This window comes from Sinohyriopsis cumingii, chromosome 10, assembly GCF_028554795.1.
Source record: "Sinohyriopsis cumingii isolate HCF-2022 chromosome 10, ASM2855479v2, whole genome shotgun sequence".
In the NCBI taxonomy this organism is placed as follows: Eukaryota; Metazoa; Mollusca; class Bivalvia; order Unionida; family Unionidae; genus Sinohyriopsis; species Sinohyriopsis cumingii.
The window spans coordinates 32,283,275-32,298,802 of NC_142970.1; the positions used below are offsets into that span (position 1 = coordinate 32,283,275).

The window sequence follows — 15,528 nt, forward strand, 5'->3', positions numbered from 1 at the left end:
CTATCACTATGTCTCTCTGAATGTCTTATACATAACTCCATCCATTACTAGTTTGTATCTACCAAAGGTTGTAATAAAATGGATATATTTAGCACTATGTCTCTCAGGCTGTTTGTATATTGATCTATATAATTGTCAAGTTGTGTCTATCTTCTGAGTATTAAATTATATTTAGCTATTACTGTGTTGTGACTGTCTGTCTGTCTGTCTACTCCCTCTATCCAATTTCATCCTGTACATATATTCATCCATCTTCATTTCATCCCTGCATCCATTTATCCGTCTTATTTGAACTTGTACCTCCATTAATCTATCATTTCATACTCTACATCCATTCATCCATCATTTCATACTCTACATCCATTCATCCAACATTTCATCCTGTACATCCATCCATCATGTGTATCCATTCATCCATCATTTCATCCTGTACATTCATTCGTCCATCTTCCTTTGATCCCTACATCCATTTATACATTTTATTTCAACTTTATGTCCATTAATCCATCATTTCCTACTCAACATCCATTCATCCATCAATTCATCATCTACATCCATTCATCCATTATTTCATATTCTACATTCATTCATCCATCATTTCATACTCAACATCCATCCATCCATCATTTTATCCTCTACATCCATTCATCCATCATTTCATCCTGTACATCCATTCATCCATCATTTCATCCTCTACATCCATTCATCCACCATTTCATCCTCTACATCCATTCATCCATCATTTCATCCTGTATATCCATTCATCCATCATTTCATACTCTACATCCATTCGTCCATCATTTCATACTCTACATCCATTCATCCATCATTTCATCCTGTACATCCATTCATCCATTTTTGCATACTCTACATCCATTCATCCATCATTTCATCCTGTACATCCATTGATCAGTCATTTCATCCTCTACATCTATTCATCCATCATTTCATCCTGTATATCCATTCTTCCATCATTTCATCCTGTACATCAATTCATCCATTATTACATACTCTACATCCATTCATCCATCATTTCATCCTCTACATCCATTCATCCATCATTTCATCCTCTACATCCATTCATCCATCATTTCATCCTCTACATCCATTCATCCATTATTACATACTCTACATCCATTCATCCATCATTTCATCCTCTACATCCATTCATCCATCATTTCATACTCTACATCCATTCATCCATCATTTCATCCTCTACATCCATTCATCCATCATTTCATCCTGTACATCCATAGATCAGTCATTTCATCCTCTACATCTATTCATCCATCATTTCATCCTGTATATCCATTCTTCCATCATTTCATCCTGAACATCCATTCATCCATTATTACATACTCTACATCCATTCATCCATCATTTCATCCTCTACATCCATTCATCCATCATTTCATCCTGTACATCCATTGATCAGTCATTTCATCCTCTACATCTATTCATCCATCATTTCATCCTGTATATCCATTCTTCCATCATTTCATCCTGAATATCAATTCATCCATTATTTCATACTCTACATCCATTCATCCATCATTTCATCCTTTATATCCATTGATCCATTATGTCATCCTGTATATCCATTCATCCATTATTTCATCCTGTACATCCATTCATCCATTTTTGCATACTCTACATCCATTCATCCATCATTTCATCCTGTACATCCATTCATCCATCATTTCATCCTCTACATTCATCCATCTATCATTTCTTCCTGTACATCCATTCATCCTGTATATCCATTCTTCCATCATTTCATCCTGTACATCAATTCATCCATTATTTCATACTCTACATCCATTCATCCATCATTTCATCCTTTATATCAATTCATCCATCATTTCATCCTTTATATCCATTCATCCATCATTTCATCCTTTATATCCATTCATCCATCATTTCATCCTTTATATCCATTCATCCATTATTTCATACTCTACATCCATTCATCCATCATATCATCCTTTATATCCATTCATCCATCATTTCATCCTGTATATCCATTCATCCATTATTTCATCCTGTACATCCATTCATCCATTTTTGCATACTCTACATTCATTCATCCATCATTTCATCCTCTACATTCATCCATCCATTATTTCATACTCTACATCCATTCATCCATCATTTCATCCTGTACATCCATTCATCCATCATTTCATCCTGTATATCCATTCATCCATCATTTCATACTCTACATCCATTCATCCATAATGTCATACTCTACATCCATTCATCCATCATTTCATCCTGTACATCCATTGATCAATCATTTCATCCTCTACATCTATTCATCCATCATTTCATCCTGTATATCCATTCTTCCATCATTTCATCCTGTACATCAATTCATCCATTATTACATACTCTACATCCATTCATCCATCATTTCATCCTGTACATCAATTCATCCATTATTACATACTCTACGTCCATTCATCCATCATTTCATCCTGTACATCCATTCATCCTGTACATCCATTCATCCATCTTCTTTTCATCCTATACATTCATTTATATATCGTCATTTTGTCATGCACATCCACTCATGCATTATTTCATCCTGTACAACCATTCATGCATTATTTCATCCGTTGGTGCACCAAGTGGCTGATTGTTCTATAAGCACTCTCCATTACGGATCACTCCCATCTGCCCTCTGTCTGCGTGGGTTTGAGTCTCGGATTTGGCCAAAGTGGGTATGTGAGAAAGCTTGATAGTAGCTTCTCGTTGGTTGGTGGTTCTTTCTGGGGTTTACCCGGGTTCTTCCTCCACCATTAATACTGCCTGCCATGTATGATTATCTTGTGGTAAAAAATGGCGTTAAACCCCAGAACGGCATTCATCCATCTTCATTTCATCATATACATCCATTTATCTATCGTCATTTCATCATGCACATCCATTCATCCCTAATTTCATCCTGTACATAAATTCACTTATTTTCACTTTATCTTGTACGTCCGTTCATCCATCATCACTTCATCCAGTACATTCATTCATCCATCATCATTTCATACCGTACATCCATTCAATCTTCATTTTATCATGTACATCCATTCATCCATCACTTCTTCCTTTACACCAATGCAACCATCTTACATTTCATCCTGAAGATCTCTTCATCAATCTTTACCTGCATCCATTATTGCATCCTTAATTTCATTATATACATCCATTCATCCATCGTCATTTCATCCAGGGGCCCCGAGTGGCCGAGTGGTCTAAAGGTCTCTCTGTTATGGATTGCTGCCATCTCACCTCTGTCTGCGTGGGTTCGAGTCTCGGATTCGGCCAATGTAGGTATGTGAGAAAGCTTGCCAGTAGCTTCTCGTGGGTCTGTGGTTATTTCCGGGGTTTTTCTGGGTTCTTCCTCCACCATTAATACTGGCCGCCATGTATAGCCTATCTTGTGTTGAAAAACGGCGTTAAACCCCACAACAACAACAACAACAACATTTCATCCAGTATATCCAATCACCCATCTTTACTTCATCCAGTGTATCTAATCACCCATCTTTACTTCATCCTGTGTATCTAATCACCCATCTTTACTTCATTCTGTATATCCAATCACCCATCTTTTCTTCATCCAGTATATCTAATCACCATCTTTACTTCATCCAGTGTATCTAATCACCCATCTTTACTTCATCCAGTATATCCCAATCACCCATCTTTACTTCATTCTTTATATCCAATCACCCATCTTTACTTCATTCAGTATATCTAATCACCCATCTTTACTTTATTCTTTACATCCATTCATCCATCATCATTTCATTCTGTACATCTGTTTATCCATCACTTCATCATGGACATACATTCATCCATCTTCCTGTGAATCCATTCCTCAATCATTTTATCCTGCACATCCATTCATCAATCATTTCATGATGTACATCAATGCATCCATAATTACATCCTGTACATCCATTTGTCTATCTTCAAGTGATCCTTTGCATCGACTGATCCATCTTAATTTTATCTTGTGCATCCATTCATCCATCTGCACTTGATCCAGTTCATCCATCTATCTTAAATTCATGCAGTACTACCAGTCGTGCATCTTTATTCCATCCATACATCAATCTGTTTAAATATGTTTGTGAGCAAGATTGTTCAAAACCATCTCAGCATTGATCATGTTTTTATACATATTTCCATATGTAGATGGCACGATTCTATTTTCAGGCTGTTAGATTAATTGTTGTCTCATCTGGGGAAAATGTTTCATTGTTCTTGTTGCTTTTATGGGCATGAACTTTATGATGTTGCATTTAACTTAGTTTCCGTGTCATCTTTGTACAGTGTGTTTAGTCAGGAAATTTGATAGGTGCGTTTATCTTGGAGGGTAGTTCTCGCCAAGCACCACCTCTCCACTAATCATTGTGTCTGATGTTTTATGTACAATCTTTAAACTTTATCAGTGCATTGATTTTATCAGGTACTAGTCATCACCAGAAACAAAAAGTCACAGTGGTATAATGTTCTTACTCAAGCAATTTCGTTATGCTTTGTTATGTCCACCGTAAAGTGTAGAGCATTATATTCTGAAGTTGCCTGTCAGTGCACAATTCATAACTGAAATTCTCTACAATTTCATATCCCCATGCTTTGCAGATGGTTTAGTCATATAGAATAAGCCCATAATTTTCACTGTCATATTGATACAGGTGAAGGTCACTGTGACCAAATAAAGACAGTTTCAACAAAAGTAGCAGTAGTTGTATATCACAGACCTGGAGAAAACTACATAACTTGCATTTGGGGTCTAGAAAAAGCCTGCTGATGTTAATGTTAAAAGATCATAGGTCAAGCTCACATTGACAGACACAATAAAAATAATATCTGTGCAAACATTTCAGTTTGACAATGTATCTTATGCCAAGCCTATAGTTGACTTACATCATTGTTAAGAAACAAGTCAATGGATTTCGATGCAAAAAAGATCAAGGTTCAAGGTCATTAAAACTGAAAGAAATAAAATGGAGTTTGCATAATAACTTTAAATTTCATAACATCACCAAAAGGTGTAGAGGACATGCACTTCCGGCATGAACATGCGTATTAATTTATTTGCAAAAATGTCAAAGGGCAAGGTCATTGTATCTGAAAGGAAAATGTGTTTTGTAAGATAACATGTTCAAGAGTAAGTTCTTGACAAAACTTGGATGTCTTGCACATAAGGTAATAAAGAGACTTGTATATTCTGAGTTACAAGTGTTATAGGTCAAGGTCATGGTAAGTCTAATGAGAAGGCAATTGTTGCTGCACAGTCATTTTAGTTAAAAGATATACACCTTGACCGAGGTCAAGGTCATCAAGACTTGTTAGCCATTGACACTACAGTCATCCACTAAATATGGAAAGGGTGTATACTGCACCACTCAAGGTACTCTTCTATTATTTTGTTCTTATTTCCTAAACCAATACATGGATTATGTTCATACTTAAGCTGAGTCGTTATGAAGCTGCGAAAATTCACTCTGATATTTTGCTCATTATTTCGACCCTGCAGTCCAGGTCTCACAATTTACACCAACTGTTGATTGTAGTCACAACTTGCATGTACTGGTCTTGTTCTGATTATAAAATTACAAAATAGTCATCACCTAAATGGCATTTTTAGAATGACAATTTACAATTCTGTGATAATTTTCTTCAAGAGCATTATTTGTCAATATTAGATTATAACAGGTAAAATAAACATTCCATAAAGTGACGTCAGTAATGTTTGTTTCTTTGTGCTATCAAGAGTTTTTATCCTTTTCAGCCCCAGTTCCATTGCAACAGCAGGTACAGCTCCATCCACATCATCCGTTGGGCAACACGAATGTGTTTATAGATTTCTCCTATGAAAGGGATGGTGTGCCATCTGATGAGAACCTCAGATTTTACTTTGAACCAAACATAGTGTATGCCAATGATAACCTGGATACAGTTATTCTAAAGCTCAAACCTGATACCAAGGAGTACCCACCACCCTTGACCCATTTTCACAATTTTACACAGTTGCCTATGGGTAGATATGGCTACTTAATTGGACATTCAAGGACTGATATAAAAAAGACAGATAAATACAGTTTTGTTATGCTAACAGAACCAGATATCATTGCTCGCAAGAAATGGAGCATGAGCTATGCTAAAGTGGATGGGCATGTTGGTATTGAGGATCCACGTCGTGTTCTGTTTCACTGCTCATTTGAAAAAGGTGCATCAGGGGCCCCAGGGTTTTGGATCTGCCCTAGTGATGGTAAAGCGTATGTTGAGCTGATGTTGTTGTGTGGATATCCAGATTGGTACTATGATGACAACTACAAAGATAAAACAGTTGGAATCCCAAATAGTTGCCTTGTTGAGCAGGGTGTTTCTATGAAGTCAGTCTATGATGCAGTGAAAGAAAGTAATGAATCTCTTTGTAAGGCAATATTTCCCAGTGATGATTGGGAGGAGGAGATGACGCCTATGGAATAATCCTAAAACTCAACTCTGTTAAAATAGGCTATGATGTTTCTGAACAAATAAAGTAATGTGGATATAATATGGACAGACATTAGTTTATGTACATTGGTAGTGAAAGTAACATCGATATAAACATGGGAGACTTGATGGTATACATTCATCGTAAAAATAAAAACAAATAGTATCTGCATAGACAAAAAAAACAGACATAAGGTGATGGACAATGATTGTGCTATTAAAAATAGTGATACTGAAATAAATGATAGGTATGCTACAATATTCATTTAATGTACAAGTAAAATAACGTGGATAGAACCTTGACAGGCATGTGTGATGTCCATTGATTGTACATGTTAAGGAGATATATTGTTAATAGAAACAAGACAGGGATGTTATGATATTCATTAATTCCAGAAATCAACCAAATAATGAGGATGGAAACTTGTTAGACATAATATGGATGGAAATAAAACATGCACGTTGTGATGTACATAGATTCTAGAAGTTAAAACAATAATGTGGTTGGAAACTTGCTGGCATGATGTGGCTATGTAAACTGATAGTAAAAGTCAAGCAAAAAATATGGATTGTGTAAGTCTTACATATAATGTGGATCATATGAAATTCAACAGGCATGTTGTTATGTACACTAAATGTACAAGTCATACAAATAATGTGGATGGAAATTCAACAGGCATGCTATTATGTGCATTAGATGTACAAGTAAAGCACATAATGTGGATGGAAACTTGACAGCCAGGAAGTGATGTACAATGATTGTAGAATTGGGCATAAAATGTTACATGACAAGTATACAATATATGTTTTCAGCTTTCATTATTTGAGACAATTCACATAACGCTTGTGAGAACTTTTAGAATCAATTATATTAACTACCGTGCACTTTGTGCAGTTTGAGTTTATATCCAAAGTTACTCACTATTTGGATTATTCTATGGCTCAGTTGAAATGACTAAATGGAAAAGAATAAAACTTGATGGTTTAGTCAAGTGCATACATGAAATATGATGTGATGTTTACCTTACCTTCGATTTAGTAGATCACATGCTTGTCTCCGAATTACAATGTCATAATTATTGTGACAACATCATAAACTGGTTGACTTAGTTTCGCTACAGAAGGAAGCACTAAATCTTCTGCCGTTGTTAAGGATGGTGCATCACCTCTATTCACACAGTATATAGTCCATTGGTATTATTCATATATAATAATGACCTTTGACTTACTGCTTAGAACTCCCAATACAATCCAGTTTGCAGATGACATAACATTACATGCTTCTGGTCTGTTTCTTTAATACTGTCAAAACCAAAATAAACAGAGATCTGGAGATTATTGAACAATTGTCCAAGAATAACTAAATGTTCTAAATCAAGATAAGACTAAGTGCATACATGAACCAGAATCATGTTTATTTAAATTGTTGGTGATCAGCCATCAAAATGTTTTGAATCATAAACAGTCCAAACATTTCTATATCCAATCATTATTTCTAATATATTGTTTTAAAATATATTACATGTTATTTTAAATTTAATGGCTGAATACCTTCTTCACCTTTCCCAGAGCATCTGCCTGTGAACATGTTTAGAGATCAGTCATATGCAACATTATTGGAAACAATGGCATAATAGTATTCGGGAAAAAATTAGGAGATCCATTTGGTTATTACTCAAAGAGCACAAGAGATATGAAGATCATTGTGTCCTTGACCAAGTATGTATTGACCGTAACAGCTGTTGTTCGGGAGATTTGAAATTCGCTAAGGTAGGTATATTTATGATCAAAACTGTTTTGAGTAGATAGAATGACCGCTGGCTTTGAATTTTATCAATAGAGTATGAAAAATGAGAATATATGAGAAATAAGCAAATGAAAACACGTAAAACCTAATATAGCAATTGAAAAGAAGATTGACAACTTACATATATATGTAACATATTTTGAGCTCCAACCATCCTCTTCCTCCCCAGAAGCCTCTTTAATCGATGTGTGCAAGGAATGGAGGACAGAAGTATGTGAAAGTGTGTGAAGGTGTAGAGGATAGATAGGAGTAATAAAATGTGTGGTAATTTTCTAATTGTAAACCATCAAATTTGTTGTATTTACACTGTGTTAGGTTACAAGGGCAATGGCGCTCAGTAATGTATTTATTAATGTTCATCATGTTTGGTTCTGATGTTAATAAAAGTTGGGATAGTGAGCAAATGTGATGACCATTTATCTCAGTAGTAGCGCTTAGATAAAATGAATTAGTTATTTTACTATTTTTCTCCATGTTCAGGAACTTATAACAGTTCTTTATAATGGACAAACACCAAAAACAAAAAGTCAAGATATCAAACTGAGTCCTAAGTATCACAAATTTTAGACTGAATATTGTTGCGAAGTCTTGTGCATTTCTGGACATGAGAATTGAGTGAATATTCAGTTATCAAGTACTACAATTCCAGATGTGCACAGAACATTATGGACTTGTACCAGGAGCATTTTCACGAAACATTTAGGACTTATTCCAGTCACAGCATAGATTGTATTGATTGAATATGCTGTCATGATGAACAGACTTTGCTTATGGGAGGATCAGTGATAGACTAAATGTTGACACCAATATTGTTTTTATGTTCTAAAATTGCTTTAAAAAATGTTTATTAGTATAAGAGCACAACATTATGCATGTAAATGCATCTGCAGTAGCATGCAATAGCTTTATACAACTAAGTCTTGATCTAAAATGTAGATTGAGCATCCATGAAACTGAAAGAGTAATGTATGTAAGGCTTATTTCTAAAATGTTTCTTCTAATGGAAAAAATGAATTATTTTGGTATTTTCAGTGGTGATAATAGAGATAATCTGTTAGAAAAATCACCTGCTATCAAAGCAAACGGATAACAACAACACCAAGAAAGAAACAAGACAGCATAAACTCAAATGATACTCATAGAAAGATATATAGCAGGACATTATTTCACATTGTATTATGACACAGGATTAGAAATAAAATTGGCTGCTACTTTAATCTGATATGGCGACAGTTTTGAGCATTTGATATTGGGAGCTCGTTTAGCTGTTGACAACTATTGGACATGTTTTATTAGGTTAATTAAACTTCAGTTAACAGAAATATATGAAGAAAACTTGCAAACAACCTGAATTTGATTTCAATAACAAAATGCATGATTCATTTCCTACCTCACACTACCCAAGCCAGTGAAATGTATAAACTTCAAAGTAATTTAATTTCCATAAGCTGTTCCAATTGGCGACTGGAACGTTCACAAAAATATGTTATGGGTGCACATGCAGTAAAATGTGCGACTAGTAATATTGGTACTATCCACTGTCAACAGTGTATCATCAGGTTAACATAATGACAGAGCCAAAAAGTAGCAGTACAGAGACCGAGCCCGAAAACAAATTGTCCACATCACATGATATACAGATTGCTGCTGTGAATACGAAATTGTCATTTGTTGACGGAACATTATCACCTATTCTAGGTAGCAAACTTTTATCCACCAAGTTTTAGCTCAGATAACAAATTGAATGTATGGGTGACAAAATTGCTAACTACTAATTTTGAACACTGTTACACAAATACCCACTTTAGAACATCTTGCACAGGGAAGGAAATTCAATGTATATATATGAATATTCTAAAGAAAAGATATCAAGGTAGGACATAATTTGAAACGTGGATGGTTATATCTAAAATTATTTTATCTGCACAAGTGTGCATCGAATATATGCCACCTGCATGTTTTATAGTAAATGTACATCCTCATTCAATATTTGATGTATGGTGGTATTGTTTTAAATGGGTGAACAATGACTGATCAGGTTGATGCAATATATGATTGTTTCATACCTGCTGTCATTTACAATAAAACCAAGTCTATGTATTTGGGAATGAAAGGCTAGAACAAAACTATTTTGTATATTTGACCAGTATGTCCGTAATGGGTATATTCAGCATGATGTTGACCCAAACAGTGAATGCTATATTGGGGGTCTTGCCATCAGTTTAAGCATTTCAATGCCATTTTCACCAATAAAACAGAAGACTGCAATACATTTTGGTGTTCTCTTTCATGACATTTAATGTAGTATAATCACACACAACAAAACATTATCTTCAGCCTTCTTCTAAAGAAGCATTTCATGTTAGGGAGATAATGTTCTGAATACACCTCAACTTTTAACAGCATGAATGGTAAAATAAAAGACAGGGTTCAACATTCACTAAGCGAAGCAATGATGAAAATGTTTCTTTCTTAGCATAAACCCTTATTAAACCAATTATAATATAAATATAAAAGTTGGCGATGTTTCTTGCCTTAATTCAGTCCTGTGAAACATTATTTCAAGAACTTATTCTCACATCATTCTGGCACCACTTGTATTTGAATATAAAATAAGACCTGTCTGCACACCGTCTAGTTGGCATGTATTTGTAATAAAGATTGAAAAGGAAGCAATTGTATGAGCTAGATGAAACAAACGGAACACAATCTTATTGTAGAAAGTTCGAACTTTAAATGAAAAATTAATATTTTTGATATTACACCACTGATCAGAAGTGCTGCACCATGAGCAAGCATTTCAATGGAGAACTAACTCTACTGTCTTCAAGGCATGTACAGTATTTGCAGCAACAAATCTTATGATTTTTTCCAGCATTGGCATTTAACTAAATAGTTCAATTACTTGCTGATTATTTGGTACACGGCTATGATGATTCTAAGATACCAAGCATTATATTAAAATCTTGACACAGTGTCTTCAGTAACGATATCAAATTCCCTTTTTACAATCTTTTTCAGTAGCTTTCATATCTTGTTTCATCATTTATTACAGGAGCTTGTAACGTGTGAACCTGAAACAACCCTTGAATGTGAAAAAATTAAGTCCAATGTTGGAAGCTGATAATGAACCAACTAAGGTAATGCAAATGGACCTAGAAATTTGGTACTGAAGTTTGCATGATAATAAATTCAAGATTAATAAATTTCTAATGGAATGTGGTTGATATACCGTTCAGATCGTCTGTTTGGTACATTGCAGAATATGACAGACAATATAAACATATTTTGGAAGGACATTATTGAACAAGATTGATTTTGAAGTTTTCCTTACACTTTATTCAAACAGAATGATTATAATCTCAGCATTTGGTGACAATCCTTCAAAGAATTGTTATTTGGTTTAAATTTATACACAAACTTAAAACATGGATACAATTTTAACAAATCATGCACACCTTTATTCCAAGAAATGTAACATGACCAATTTTATACCTGTACATTGTATATATTGCGGATGGCTTTTTCAGGTGGTTGAACTGATCGGTAAGTTTCATAAATGAAATTAATATTGAAGCAGAATAAGGTGAATGTGCCTAGAAATATTTTTCTAAAATAATACCACCTATGGTTCAACAATCCATAGGTACCATCGCTTTTTAATGATCTGTAATGCTTGTCAACAGAACGTAAGAAACGCACCCACAAGACTGAGCCTTGCTATTCTTAATTTGAAAGGGCATCAGAGTATATACACTAGACTCTAAGAAGTGCAACAATGTAAGCACGCGCTGAAAGCTTTTTTTTAAAATATTCCTGAATATTTAGCCTCCACTTTTCATATCGGTGCTATTGGCTTGGTGTTTGTGAATTTAATGCCATTTCGTAGCCTATGATAGCCTATATATATTGCAGCCATTATAATTGGTGGAGTCCAACAGGAAGCTACTGGGACCTTTTTCACATACCCACAGTGATCATGTCTACTGAGTCGTGTGAATAGAGCTCCATGGTATAAAATGTTTTAGGAGTGAGACACAGACACATCCACAAAAACAAGGAATCTGTTAATTTTAATCTACACCATAATTTTGTTCTGTTAATAAATTTGAATGATCCATACAGGCATTAACAATATTAATGCCATCACATCATACATGTTGTTGAGCTGCGTATTGAGTTAGTTCCTTGTGTTGGCTTAAAACAGCCATCAAAATATATAACAGCACATCTAATTTCACATCAGACCCCTCCTGTATTTTAAAAAAGAGACTAAAGAAATTGTTAACAAATATAAGTGGCCTTATACAACTTTAACTGAGCTGACGAAATCAGGAATAATTTTCAAGTTGTTTAACAACTAGTACATTATAACATCCCCGTGCACGCCATTTACCGTACTTATGCAGAACGATGTAAACTATGTCAGCAAAGCATGTGACCCATGAATGGGGAATACATGTCTGGGTTACCCGTAATTAATGCTCACTTTGCTTTAGCATGCATTTGATTCTATTGGTGGCAGTAATCAAATACCAATTTTAAGTTAATTTACCACATGTACCATTTTATAGTTCAAAAGTACCACTTTTGAATAATAACATTTTGAAACATAAAAGTAAAATTGAAGAAAGAGAAAGAATGAATATATTCATGCGTTACATTCACTTGTTATAGAAATCTGAAAGAATTGATATCCTGGTCACCGGAACTGTTCCAACAGTGGTTATGACTGGTATAATGATGCATGGCTGAACAATCGGATAAAGGCTAACATGTGTATGCAACACGTTATAAGATGATTATCCTCCTAAGTTGCAGGATGTTTTATTTGTTGTTATGGTTGATAAAGGTAATCCAAAATGCTTTTGAGTATTTTTCTATTGGCTGTCCTTTGGCGGAGGTTACATAAATAGGAACAATCAACTGAAAACGTCTTTCAGCATGAGCGCATTAGTAAGTAATGGAAATCACTAGTTAAACATATTACGCAGCACCTATATGCTAAATCAAAGGAGAAACTGTAAATTAATGTATGCTTTAGATATTAATAGAAACACTGCTGACCCAATCAGTAAGGAGGACATTTATAGTGCAATTGAAACTTTTTTATATCAGGACCTGTCGGAAAAAAATGTTATATGCGAAGGTCATGTGACATAATTGTATACAAATAGGACCCATTTTAGCACATGGGTTTAGAATCAGGACTTGTGGACTTTGAGTAAGGGCTTGTGTTTTTTTTTTAAGGTTGCCAGCCTCCGACTTGTGTCTAACAAACGTTTTTGAGCACCATTTAAAAGAACAGGTTTGTCCTGGGAGTGTTGTTCCAGATTCCTTATTTCTTTTATATTTTCAGGTGACAGCAAAGTTCAAACATTCAAAACTTAAGGATGGACATACAAGTACGTGACAGTATAGCGAAAATACAGCATTTTCCTTTCACACGTGAGACAAAAAAGCTTAAGAACATGAAAGGAAAAAATGGACCTTCATTTTGATGTGTGAACACCAGTTAAAAATAGACACATTTCATCTCTTACTCTTGTTCTGTAAAATACATTATAGCACTAACTTTTATGTTGTCATTTTATCTACATGATTATAACGTATTACAACCAGGTTAGCCACCATTCTGAACTCGGCTTGTCATAGACCTGAAATGCTAATGGGATGGTATTTTTATCAAGTGTCTGTCATCACCCATCCATTATCACAACTGTGTTATAGCTCCTCCTGCCATAAAACCTTATACACATTCATGCCATAGTCTCCTTAGTCTTAAATGGAAATGATATAAATCCTAAGCCCAATATATCTACCATGACATCCATCTTGAAAGACGTTATCACAAGTCCTTCTTAATATTTATTTTCATTAGAAAGGAGTAGCAATACAGGATGCAATTTGCATGGGGTTTTTGCAATGAGACATCTTATGGTGTTTCTATTGTCCTAAATACAAATGGTACCGATCTGATTTCAAATATGATTGACTTGGAAGTCATCTTAAAAATGTTCTCATTGCTGCGCCGCCTAAACTGAAAGACATTTGACATAGAGTTTTCACCAGAGGGCTTCTAATGATGTCAAGCTGGTTCCGAAGGAAATTGGTACCGAAATGATTTCTAGTATGGTTTTAACAGTGGTCATCTTGAAAATATTGTTATTGCTACTTCTTCTGAATATATTGTCATATCAACCTGGGCTTTCACTGAAAACTATCTTACACTATTTAGTTCATCCTAAATGATGTCTACAAAACCCTACTTGAAAATTGATGTCGCTTCTTCTCCTGAATGGAAGGTCGTTTCCATAAAAAAAATCGAATTAATCGTAAATGAGAATTGTGTCACTTACATCCAATATATTCACTACAGCAGCCAATTCCAAAAATATTATCGCTCAAGAATATCATGGATGGTTTCAACACCTTAGCAGTTGAAACAAAGAAATGGGTTGCTCTATTATTTCTCGAAATGCCTTTTGTTTCAGTAGACTATCAGTCCCTTCAAGGGACTCTTGTTTTTATTAATTATATGCAAAGAATTACAATCTTTATAAGATATGTGTATAATTGTCTACTGGGCAGTTTGACTCATTCCTGGGATGACTTCTTTTCAACCTTTTTAATACTTTGTAAATGTATGAAGCTGGTTGTGAATGTCTTTTTTAGGTATGATCATTGTAGCCATTGTATTGCAAATATAACAGTTTGTTCTGAAATTGACTTCTCCAACATGTCTTGCAACTCTGTAAGATGGTTATTAGTTTGTAACCTGCCTTAGAGAAATGCCAATAATATAGTCATTAGCTTTTTATTATGAAAGTCTGCAAGGGAATAAAAATAACACATTTATAACAGTCATTAGCTTAGAATTTTAGCATTGGGTCAGCATAGCTTATTAGTCAGAAAAACATCGAAAGCAGTATACTGGATATAATTGTAGCAGACGGTCAGCAGTAGTATGTGCTTACCTTAGTAGACTGTTCAGAATGTTAGAGCCATCACCTTGAGCATTTTTATGTAATGTATATACCATCCCTTATTTTCATTAACTTTTCAGCTGTCTTTATTAACATATACATTTTACATTCCCCCGTTGATCGGGAAGCTTTATATATTACCTTTACCATCTTATCATTTTACTTTCAATTATTTGGTTTTGATATTGCTGGTCGATATGAAACCTTTTATTATTTTTAAATGAACAT

At 34.6% G+C, this 15,528-nt stretch overlaps 2 protein-coding genes across 2 annotated transcripts in view; both read left to right on the forward strand.

Moving 5' to 3' along the window:
* Positions 1-7,880, forward strand: part of LOC149789846 (uncharacterized) — a 43,932-nt gene extending 36,052 nt beyond the window's left edge. Inside the window, exon 7 of the mRNA XM_089971996.1 lies at positions 5,801-7,880. Within this exon, the coding sequence (XP_089828122.1) occupies positions 5,801-6,501 (701 nt within the window). The 3' untranslated portion in view covers positions 6,502-7,880. The remainder of the gene's footprint in view (positions 1-5,800) is intronic.
* LOC149789845 (uncharacterized) overlaps positions 1-15,528 on the forward strand; it is a 244,281-nt gene that overhangs the window by 123,750 nt on the left and 105,003 nt on the right. The gene's annotated exons all lie outside the window — the stretch shown is intronic.